Source organism: Palaemon carinicauda, chromosome 7 (genome assembly GCF_036898095.1).
Source record: "Palaemon carinicauda isolate YSFRI2023 chromosome 7, ASM3689809v2, whole genome shotgun sequence".
NCBI classification, from domain to species: Eukaryota; Metazoa; Arthropoda; class Malacostraca; order Decapoda; family Palaemonidae; genus Palaemon; species Palaemon carinicauda.
In genome coordinates, this window is record NC_090731.1 from 143,821,386 (window position 1) to 143,834,489 (window position 13,104).

At 32.2% G+C, this 13,104-nt stretch overlaps 1 protein-coding gene across 1 annotated transcript in view; it reads right to left on the reverse strand.

Annotated features, from left to right (window-relative positions):
• The window catches only part of LOC137644050 (sodium/glucose cotransporter 4-like), a 39,242-nt gene extending 32,629 nt beyond the window's left edge, over positions 1–6,613 (reverse strand). Inside the window, exon 1 of the mRNA XM_068376954.1 lies at positions 5,619–6,613. Within this exon, the coding sequence (XP_068233055.1) occupies positions 5,619–5,771 (153 nt within the window). The 5' untranslated portion in view covers positions 5,772–6,613. The remainder of the gene's footprint in view (positions 1–5,618) is intronic.
• Positions 6,614–13,104: the final 6,491 nt, after the last annotated feature.

The window sequence follows — 13,104 nt, forward strand, 5'->3', positions numbered from 1 at the left end:
CACGATAGTCATTATCATCATTGGAAGGGAGGCCCTTCAATAGGAAACGAATCCTTGAATTACAATGTACCGAGACGAAATGATAACACAGGCCCCGGGCGTACTCAAATTTCCTGGAAGCAAGGACAGCAAGGTTTTCCTTTTTTTAGGATCTAGTTGAAGATCCGTGTTCAAAATGGCTCATTTTTACCGATTTGAATAATAAAAAACAGTTGACTTGAATAGTTTTTGTTTTTATTTCATTTGATGTATTACCTCCGGGAGGCTGGTTGTTTATATATATATATATATATATATATATATATATATATATATATATATATATATATATATATATATATATAATTTATATATAGTATATATATACATATAATAATATACAGTATACGTATATATAATACACATAGTATATATATATACATATATATATATATATATATATATATATATATATATATATACATATATATGTATAATATACATATAGTATACAGTATACACACATACACACACATATAATAATATACAGTATATGTATATATACTGCATATATATACACACTATATATATATATATATATATATATATATATATATATATATATATATATATATATATATGTGTGTGTGTGTGTATATATATATATATATATGTATATATATACGTGTGTGTGTGTGTACACTAATTCACAGCCTAAATAATAGATGACTAAGCACTAACACGGATGAGTACGTGTAAGCAAATACTCACGAAGTATATGTCAAAAGTATTAAAACTCCCTCAACTGACAGGATGAGCGGATATACGGTTAGCGAGCTCCTCTAAATAGAAAATTACATTTTTGAGGTTTCTACTTCATTCGTGTACTGAATATATTTCCCAGATGAATGCCGGAAAATGAAGGTGTAAACCCCTTTTGTGCTACTCTGATAACGATGATGATGATGATGATGATGATGGTGGTGATGATAACATCTCGTAGCATATTTAAGGAGATCGCTATAGACCTTGAGGAGAACAAAGCATATAGCTACGACCCTGACTGTCAACAGGGGCTAAGGAATGAAGTTTGACCTTGAAGTACTCCTTGAAATAATCCTTCTGCCATGCTTGTGATCAACTGTTTCATTTTTTCCTATAGTGTCGATTTCTTCTACCGATGGAATGTCCAAACAATTTTTCATCTCTGTATTCTTCTCAAATCCTTAAATACTGTCTTCGCTTGTAGTTTATTTACTTCCTTACTTTACCTCCCTGGGTTATTTTACCCTGTTGGTGCCCTTGGGTTTATAGCATCCTTCTTTTCCTACTAGGGTTGTAGCGTAGCTAATAATAATAATAATAATAATAATAATAATAATAATAATAATAATAATAATAATAATAATAATAATAATAATAATAAATTCGTAGTACTTAAACAAGGGACTAGAGAGATTTTACAACGCATTTTGTGCGTTGTGAAAAATTTATAACTTACCTCCTATTTAACCTCCTTCCTAGACAAAGAATAAAATAGTAAAACACAGGGATGAATCCTGGCTTTACCTTCCCTAACTTATCGTAATTTAAGCACAAAATCCTAACTTGACCTTAGGGGCTGTACTAACCTTGAAGAAACAATACAATATGTACTTGGGTTAGACCTATTTTTTAGAGGTTGCTTCAAATAAGTGCATTATGTCGAGTCAGCAAAAATAAGGAGAAATCTTATATTAATCTTATCTACTTCAGCTGTCTTGGTTATATACGATATTTGTTATGTCCTTCGTATAAATAATAATAGGATTCAACCTTGGAAATAAGTCTTCTACCTCACTATTTAATATTCTGACAAAAACAAATTATCACAGATTTTCTTAATAATAATAATAATAATAATAATAATAATAATAATAATAATAATAATAATAATAATAATAATAATAATAAGATAGTCATGTTACAAATCACATGTAGGACTGGTTCGAAAAATTGGTTACGAGAAATGTTAATTTTTTGTCAAAATTGATAATTTCGTTTAACAATCAGAAAAACACACGAATAGATAAATAAAATTTATTAATCAAATATTCATTAGACCTTTGACCAAAAAAATAGAAAGAAGAAATTCTCTTAGATACCTACCACTTTTCCTCAATCTTTCCCTCTTTCAAAGTAAATTAAAGTAAATTACAGTTACATTTGCCTACGGGCTGCCAAAGCAAGAGCCCGTGTCTTGCTTAAGGCAAGGCAATCTTAACACACACACACTTCAATCTACCAAGTGACAACAGTCGGATACGTCGAAACAGAGCCTTAGATAAATGATGCTTCGTCTTCAAACGCTGATCATTGTTGACATTCAGAGAATTCCTTCTCAGTGAGTAATCGGCAAACCTTCTCTCCGATGAAGAAGAAGCAGAAGAAGAAGAGAAGAAGAAGAAGATGACGATGATGATGATGAAGAAGAAGAAGAAGAAGAAGAAGAAGAAGAAGAAGATGAAGAAGAAGAAGCAGAAGATGATGATGATGAAGAAGACGAAGAAGAACAAGAGAACTATGCGAAGAAGAAGAAGAAGAAAAAGAAGAAGAAGAAGAAGAGAACTATGTGAAGAAGAAAATGAAGAAGAAGAATAAGAACTATGTGAAGAAGAAGAAGAAGAAGAAGAAGAAGAAGAGAACTATGTGAAGAAGAAGAAGAACTATGTGAAGACGAGAGACCCCTTAACTTTTCTTTTCAAGAATGCTGCTATCAAACTTCATCTTGAACCTTCCCGGTATTGGGATAAAAACTTGATTGATAGATTGCTTGATTGATTTTGAGTTTTCTGACATCCTGACATCGAAGGTCATTAACGCCGATATCATTTGTTATAATTAAAAAATAAAAGGAAATTCAATTTGAAATCATAAAAGCGATAAATTCATTATGTCGGTGATGAGAAACTTATGAAGAAGGACTTTGGTGATTAAAGATAGTAATGAAAAACTGCTAAAGTTTAATTTTCTTCAGCTTGCTGAGATCCTACGCTATCTATTATTATTATTATTATTATTATTATTATTATTATTATTATTATTATTATTATTATTATTATTATTATTATTATTATTATTATTATTTAAGCTACAATCCTAGTTGGAAAGGCAGGATGCCATAAGCCCACGGATTCCAACAGGAAAAAACACCACAGTGGGAAAAGGAAACGAGGAAATAAATATACTACAAGAGAAGTAATGAACAATTAAAATAAAATATCTTAAGTTACAAAATTAAAATTAGATCTTTCATATACAAAATACAAAAAACTTAAAATACAGAGAAAGAGAAATAAGATAGAATAGTTGGACCAGGTCTATATTCTCATGATAGAAATTTAAGTAAAATATTACTTTTAAAAACAAATATTTAAGTAACGCACTCCAAGTGTAAGTAAAACTTATAAAGAAGCCCACTTTCTGCACGTAACTCATTTTCTATGTGATGGAAAGAAATGCCTGACCAGAGGTTGAGAGGAACACGAAGGATGGGAGAAAGTTCCAAAATAATATAAATAATTTGAATGAGATCTTATAAGCCCATGCTTTGCCTGTTAGATATTTGCTCTTTCTTATTTAGGGATGATGACCTTTAAAATTAATGTCAAGTCACTGCCAAGGACGAATAACTGTATATCCTAATTCTCGAGTTTGAAATACAATATTATTGTTATTATTATATTCACTTGCTAAGCTACAGAACTAGTTGGAAAAGCAGGATGCTATAAACCCGGGGACCCCAACAGGGAAAATAGCCAAGTGAGGAAAGAAACAGGAAAAATAAAATATTTTAAGAAAAGTAACAACATTAAAATGAATATTTTCTATATAAACTATAAAAACTTTAACAAAACAAGTGGAAGAGAAATAAGACAGAATAGTGTGCCCGAATGTACCCTCAAGCAAGAATTAACGAATTCAATTATTTAACGCAAGAAATTCTTCATTTATCAACTTATTTATTTTGTTATTCGACAGTTTTTTTCAAGATGGATACAAGATAAAAAAAAAACAGACAAAAAAAGTAGAAATATCGCGGTGTAAGATAATTCAACTTAAAATAGTACGATATCAAATTCCTATTCCATTTGGTAGCCAAAGCTTATTTAAGAATGACATATCGTAAAAGAATGAAGAAATTCTGAAAAAAAACATTAAGTTGACATAGATCCCTTCAGTATCTATTTCTTTTAATCAATAGTGCAGTTAATTCTAATAATCAGACTTCCATCATGAGGCTCAATACTACACAGCATTCTAGAAGTTTTATTCCAGCTGTGACCAAGATGTGGAATGATCTTCCTAATCGGGTAGTTGAATCGATTGAACTTCAAAAAGTTCAAATTTGCAGCAATTTTTTTTTTATGTTGAACAGGCTGACATAAGTCTTTTTATAGTTTATATATGAAATATCTGTGTTGAAGTTGTTACTGTTTTCAAAATATTCCATTTTTATAGTTCATTATTTCTCAGATCCTTAATTTATTTTATTATTTCCCTTCCTCACTGGGTTATTTTTCCCTGTTGAAGCCCTTGGGCTAATAGCATCATACTTTTCCAACTAGGGTTATAGCTTAGCTAATAATAATAATAATAATAATAATAATAATAATAATAATAATAATAATGAGTGTTATTTCACAGAAGAAAATGCATAACAATTACAACATGAAAAAAAAAACAATAAAAAAAGGTTCTCAGGGAATTTCCCAGACTCAAGGTCATTCAAGTAAGAATATAAATAAAGTCATCGACGACCTTGGACAGAAAAAAGGAAATTTAAAACAATGTAAACTGATGGTCATTTTAGTTAAAATTTCTAAAATTTCTAAAAAAAATAAAAAAAAAAAGTTTTATAACGTACAGCGCATGTTTTTTATTTCTTTTTTTTTTTGTGTTATCAACAAAGAATGAATTATTGAGATTCTAAAATTACTAGTGTACGCGACCCGTCAAAAATGACGGCTTAATATCTATACAGATATACGCACTTCATCAGAAGACACAAAACTCGTCAGTGCTTAATCTTATATTTCCTATTTCCGCGTTGTTCTCTTGCATCTGAGCATCACGTTTACCTGTGGGTTTTACGCATATATATATATATATATATATATATATATATATATATATATATATATATATATATATATATATATACATATATATATATATATATATATATATATATATATATATATATATATATATATATATATATATACTCTTTATTTTATAGGGGAGATTACTTAATGACTTTAGAGCTACTTTATCATTATCAAAGTTATTAATGATGTCGCATTTGAGAACCTGTGATAGAGTCAAGTCATTTATAAATACAAGCCAACTGTTCTCTTTAAATAAAAAAAGGGAAAACTTGATTTTATCTAATCCTAGACTATATCTTTATTCTTCCAACAGACGTGGCTGTGGAATAAATGACTAATATCCTTCACAAAGAACTTCGCTCGATTTCCCGCAGGACGTCTTGCGTGCATCCAGTCCCACGGCAACCTCACGCCCCTCAGTCTTAATTGCTAACAATTTTCACGTCACTGTCTTATCTGTTTCCTGTCTATAAGGGAAGATCAACTTACATAGAGTCCCACGAAAAGAACGAAGACGAAGTAGGCGACGATGACGCCCACGTCGAGCCACTCCAGACGGAGAACCCTCTTTCCGTCCTCGCCTCCTGCAACGGATGTCAGCATCGTCGTTGGGAAGAAATCTTCAGTTGTTGTTTCGGTCATTTTTGCTTATTTTCTTCTGCCTTCTCGGAAGATCACACTTCTGTCTATGAGACGAACGCACTGACTAATAAGTTACTGGAATTACTCAATAACTCATCACCTTTTCAACGCTTTAGATGCATTGGCAAATAACAATAATAATAATTTGATGGATTCGGTTTAATTAATTTTAAATCTCTCCGAATGATTTAGTTATTTAACGTTTCCTTTTTAATTCTTACGATCGAAATGCACTTTAGCTGTTCAGTTTTTAACAAGCATCTCTATACTAACAATGCTTGAAATTTTCCAGCGATTCTAACTCGCGAAATTCAGAGGCACTATGCAGACGAAATTTCCATAATACTGATTCTACTTTATCAATCAAGCCAGTCACCAAATCAGTCTGCAGTAGTTTCATTCACCAATCAATTAAAAACGATCACTGGACGCATACAGCATTCCATGCCACTTCATTGCCAACCCTTCAGGAGAAAAATAACCTGGTTTTCCCAAACGAAATCTGGTCCTCAGAGAGACGACGAAGCGCAATGCAGCTGCCCTTTGGCATGTTGCCCAAAATGATAATGAGGTCAACAACAACAATTCTACAGTGGAAATTTAACTGGAATCGTGGCCAACAAAGGCCCCACTGGAAACGTTAAGCCTTTGCTACAGAAGTCCCACTGGAAGGAACTTCGGTCTACTGGTGCTACCTGATCGTTGCGGGAGCAAACATCAAACTGAAGCCTTGGAACCGGTCCCTCATCGCCTGGACGCGGTGGCCGTGGAGTTCCTATAGGCTGGATTTCCAGAGGAGTCACTCGTTTAGTCAGGGCCCGGCGGAGGAACGGAGGATAATGAGCAGGGAGGAGGTGACTAAATCCGAGGTGAAGAGAAGCAGTCATAGGGGACCCTACGATGAGGTGCATAGGTACTTTCAGAGAGAGAGAGAGAGAGAGAGAGAGAGAGAGAGAGAATACGGTTGCTATGCAATGCAGCACCCCCTGCATTTAATGTTGTTATGTCTCTATTTGATGTTTTAATGATCTCCACACACTTCTCGAAACTGTGCAACTGTACATTGTTTCTTAATAAGTTGTACTCGACATTATTCAGTTTAAACGAAAGACCAATATTCAAAATTCGGAAAATATCAGTGATTGTGTATTTGGAATAGCGTTAGATTTTAGGATTGATTGCATAATACAAAATGCTACAACGATGAAAGTCATCAGAGGAGACCCTGTTTCTTTATTTTGAACTTCAGTACTTTATCCAATCTATTTTTTTATATTCAGTATATCAGGAAGGATTTTCAAGAAAGTTAAAGATGGTAGACAGCCGAGAAGAAATAAATCATATGGCAATGTAATGCAATGCCTGCAATAGGCAAGCACAACGCAGTATCTGTGAAAGTTTCCAGCCAAGACTAGTTAATCACTCATCAGATCGCTAGACCTACGACTACAAATATTTTTAGAAGCAAAGAAACATAAAACAAACTCGTTTATAAAATGCCGTCACAACAGCCGTGGTCAACGACTACTAAAAAAGTTGCTGCAGAATTCGAGTCAAGTAGGTAGGATCAAGAAAGAAAACTTTCAGTCTAAGAATTTCTGTTCTGGTATAAGTATACCCCCATGTGTTATTTTATCTTATTTGTTATTTTTACTCTTTATTCCATCACTTTTTTATTTTCGTTATCATGTATGTTTGTTAACTTTTGAAAATATCACAAATAGGGATTCATTAATGATGATTATAAGAAAAGAATATCCTTTGTCTTTATCGTTCGTCTTAGACAGCAGTTTAACTTGTACATGCCGGTGTTCAGTGTTGATGTTATCTAGAGAAAGAAAGTTTTGCAATTATAGGTTAATGGTTTATTGTCATTATTGTTAGTGTGGTTATTATTATCATCATTCAAGGACCACGAACATAGTTCATTAATGAGCATTACCAAAATGATTACACATTAGATTTTCATGGTCGATTTTCAACTTTGTTTTTATTGGTGAAATAAATTAGAAGCAGTTACTCGGTTAGCTGAGTTGCCAAGTGTTGCTTTAGAGACGTAACGGAAGGAAAGATGGAAACTGTGCTTCAAAACAGCAGTGTTGAGCAGAAGCACCTGCTGTTTTACATTGCAGTATTCGTGAAATGCTTTAGGTATAAAGTAGGCTATTTCTTGTAAAATTGAAGTAATCAGTATTTATACGACGACTTTAAAAAAAATGTCAAACGGACTCATGCCTTTGGGAACGTTAAGCAGGACTATTGTTTTCTACATAATATGTTACCCAAAGACTATTTGAGTCATGAATAAAGAAACCATATTGACCATTTAACGGCTGTCTCGAAAATATAGCAATGAAATTATCAAGGACTAAAGTGAACTTTCTCTTGGCATTCCAAGCGTCATTCTTATTTTTTTTTTTTTATCCTCGTCATCAGGATGGACATTCTAACATTCCTAGATGTTCTTTTTGAGATGTTTTCTTACTATGTAAAGTGATACCTACATAGAGATTCCGAATCGTTTAAAACATTTTTTGCAACATTCTTCAATACCCAAAGATGGATAACGTTGAAGCTCAGATTATTATTATTATTATTATTATTATTATTATTATTATTATTATTATTATTATTATTATTATTATTATTAATTTCAGAAAGCCTATGGTGAAGCCTTGCAGTTTCCTGATTTCTGTGGTGCAGTTTCATCCCCTTGTTTCTCAAATTATTCTCTTTAATCTGTAGTTGTTCATAAATTATCTTTATTTACTGTCTTCAACTATTTTCATGACTTCCCTCCAATTCTCTCTTTTAGCCATGCTAGTCTGTAATAGATAATATAGGTAATTAATAATAACTTATTCTTCACAATAAAAAAAAAAGATAGCAATAAGAATAATACTCATCAAAACACACCAATACTCGGGGCGTGTGAGAGGGAGTACTTCCTGAGCTACAATCATTAATTATGATTCTGTATCCATCCGCCAATGCTTCTTCTGATGCCCAAAAGGTATTTTAGTCTTGGGTAGGGTAACTTACAACACTCCTTGTATGGATTTGATTTGGCAAAGGAATAAGTGAGCAAAGGTAGTACGCTTCACCCTGATGTGTTTATTAGGGAAATCTTATATCTTTAATATAGTTCTAATAGGTCTAGTCTTTAAATGAAGGATTGGAGTTTAGTAGCATAGTTACCACACGTTTATACATGCACAGGCATAATAACTCTTCTATTTAATAAAGAGCAATTATCTGGTTATATATATATATATATATATATATATATATATATATATATATATATATATATATATATATATATATATATATATATATATATATATATATATATATATAACGGTCACATTCAGCTCTCCCATGCCCTCTGGTAGGGGGAGAGTAGAAGTCATACACTGGTGAGAAGGGTTGCGTGTGTGTGCATATCTTTAAATGTCTGGCAGTCATTTTTGACGGGTCGCGTATATATATATATATATATATATATATATATATATATATATATATATATATATATATACATATATATATATATATATATACATATATATATATATATATATATATATATATATATATATATATATATATATATATATATATATATATATATATATATATAACGGTCACATTCAGCTCTCCCATGCCCTCTGGTAGGGGGAGAGTAGAAGTCATACACTGGTGAGAAGGGTTGCGTGTGTGTGCATATCTTTAAATGTCTGGCAGTCATTTTTGACGGGTCGCGTATATATATATATATATATATATATATATATATATATATATATATATATATATATATATATATATATATATATATATAACGGTCACATTCAGCTCTCCCATGCCCTCTGGTAGGGGGAGAGTAGAAGTCATACACTGGTGAGAAGGGTTGCGTGTGTGTGCATATCTTTAAATGTCTGGCAGTCATTTTTGACGGGTCGCGTGTATATATATATATATATATATATATATATATATATATATATATATATATATATATATATATATATGTGTGTGTGTGTGTGTGTGTGTGTGTGTGTGTGTGTGTGTGTGCTATTGTACGTGATATATACACGTGCGTATGTGTTTGTGTTAGTAAGATAATTTCACTTTTTAACCGCATTGTACATTAAAAAAAAATATTATCCTATATAAGAGGAATCACCAAGCCATGGGTTATTGTATGCACGAAATGCTATACGGATTTAAGTGTATATTTCACCAAGGATGCTCTTTGCGAATGTTAAAAATGTATGATAAAATTTCAGAAATCCTCTGAGTGCAATAATTACGGTGACTTTCCTTTCACTTTTGCTCTTTGACTTTCATTTTCTCTATTTTTTTTCTTTTGTTATTTGTATTTTTTTTCGTGGAAAAATTCAGTGATTAATTAATATATTGAATCATCAATTAATCCAAGATTTCGTCCACACTATGAGATTGAGTGGAAATGCTGTGACCTCTATTCCAGTGGTTGGGTTAGCACAAGGCAGGTTTCTTGTTTAGGCCTATTTACTTGAAGTCGTATCTATAAACATCCGTTACGTCTATGAAACATTCAGAACTTTTTTAGGACTTGCAAACGTTGTTGTGATGTAATCGTAACATAGACCAACCAATTAATAACCTTCCTAAAGTGAAAGTTGTTTGTCCCATTTGCACATAACTATTGGTAATTATCAACTGGTACTATAAGCCCGCTTTGGTGGTTTTTAACTGTCTGGCATCGCTTTAGTGAGTTTGGGAAAGTGCACGATAAGTTTGAAAAAAGTTAAACTGCGAGGCAAATTGGCCCTGTTCCAACTTTAACTGCAATATTGCAAATACACATGCTTAAGAATAGCAACAATGATAACTATCATGAAAGTCAGGCACCTCTGTGCTCGCATACACACGCGCATGTAACCCTGCAAGTCATCCACTCCGACATACATATAACCACACAAAGAAACCATGTTTTTATAGCCCGTGTTTCTCAGAGACGAATTTTTCCTCAATAAGCTTTCTCCTCTTCTCTTCCTTCACCTTCGTCTTCTTCTCTTGCCATTTAAGGAGACGGGAGCCAAAACTAGCCCTGGGGAAGTCCGCGGACTGAAACAACAGGTTAAAGATATTCATCTTTTTTTTTCTTTTTTTTATAGAGGTCGTTGTTGCGAAGGATGTACGCTCAACGATGGAGTCTCGCTGTGATTTATTGATGTAAGTGGACTGGCGTCACAAGAACTTTGGTAATCGACGGTAACATTTACCTACATTGGTGTTCTTAAACCATTTATTATCAAATTTATTTCTATCAGTAATATGGAAATGATTACAGTGCCGATATCAAAAAGATATTTATTATTATTATTATTATTATTATTATTATTTGTGTAAGCAACCCGACAAAAATGACGGCTTAATATTCAGATAGGTATGCACACACCCTTTCACCAGGGTATGACTACTTCTCTCCCCATTACCCTATATATATATATATATATATATATATATATATATATATATATATATATATATATATATATATATATATATATATATATATATATATTGCATAAAAAAACGTGGAGCCGCCTTACAAAAGCCTTAGAACATAAGCTAGCTAAAACTCAAAGCTATGGAAAGAATAATGATGGGAATAACACCAAGGGCAAACTTAAGTAGAGTCTATTTTAACAACATGCAAGAAAAAGAAATGGACATGGGCAGGAGATATAATGAGAATGACATAACAGATGAACATTAAAAATAACAGAATGGGTTCCTAGAGATAGCAAAAGAAGCAGGATAAGGAAGAGAAGACGATGTATTGACAAACTAAGAAAGTTTGCGGTTGTGGACTGGTATACATAGGTCATAAATACACGCGAAACCAAAGACATGTCTGAGACCTTTGTTCAGCAGTAGGCTAGTAACGGCTGATGGTGATACATAGCCGGACCTTTGTTCTTTATTATATAGGTGAGATTATTAATCACTAGATATTATAGAACTTATATAATTAGAAATAACATCAAAAGTAAAAAAAAAAAAAAAAAGCCAAAGGCGTTAGTACGACAAGAAGGAAAATATTCAAAAAAAAAAAAAAAAAAAAGGGTTTTGCAATAACCGCAAATCTAATTAGCTTTTGAGTCCTTTGTTTATGCATTTGGCTCAGAGAAATATCATATGGCGCACTATTCTATCTTATTTTGTGAAAGTTTTTATGGTTTATTTAGAAGACATTTATTCTAATGTTACTGTTCTTAGAATGTTTTATTTTTCCTAGTTTCCTTTCCTCACTGGGCTATTTTCTTTGTTACAGCCCCTACGCTTATAGTATCCTGTTTTTCCAGCTAGGGTTGTAGCTTAGCAAATAATAATAATAATAATAATAATAATAATAATAATAATAATAATAATAATAATAATAATAATATCCTTGTTTGAATAATAATTTATGGGTAATAAAAGGCTGGGAGTTTTGTTGAGACCTACCTAAGCCGTTAATTACATAAAACTAAGGCTTTATTATTATTATTATTATTATTATTATTATTATTATTATTATCAAAGAAAAATACTAGCCATATTGACTATTGTTAATTCACGAAAAATCATTAAATTCTTACAAAATAATGAAGAAAACAAACAAACATAGAAGTTACCACAGACGATACACCCGGAAGTCCATCGAGCAGTTTCCAATCAAACGTTTTCTTCGTAACGAAAACATTGCAAATTCCAGAGTAAATTGGAGTTCTAGAGAAGCTGTAATTCCGAATGATTTAAAATGTCTTTTCACCGCACTACGAAAGTGATACCTTTCCGGTTATCACAAGGTTCAATAGACCCAACGTTACTCAACTTCGCTGATCATTTTGGATACTCATTGCGTCTGGGTTTAGGTGTGTGTGTGTGTGTGTTCTTAAAACAGAATAATAATGAAGGTATTCCTGATGTACAGATACGTGCATCGTCCTTCATATAATCGAATCGTCAGTGTGCATGTAATCAGCATAAGTCAACTCGCAGCCTACAGTGCGACCTTGTATACAGTACCTACAGACCATAGACTATGATACAGACACTAGGCAATAATTTCTCCCCTTCCTTTTACAAACTAACGCTTCCAGACCTAAAACTCGTTGCAGTTCTATGCACCTCCTACACTTTTATCACCGTAATTTCATCTTACTTTCTCCTTCGATGCTGTTTACTTCCTCCTCCTCTTCTTCTTCTTCTTCTTTATACGTTATGTTTGATCCTATTTTTTTCTCAAAATCCAGCATTCCTTTTGTCACCATCGATGCCTTGTAACTACATATAA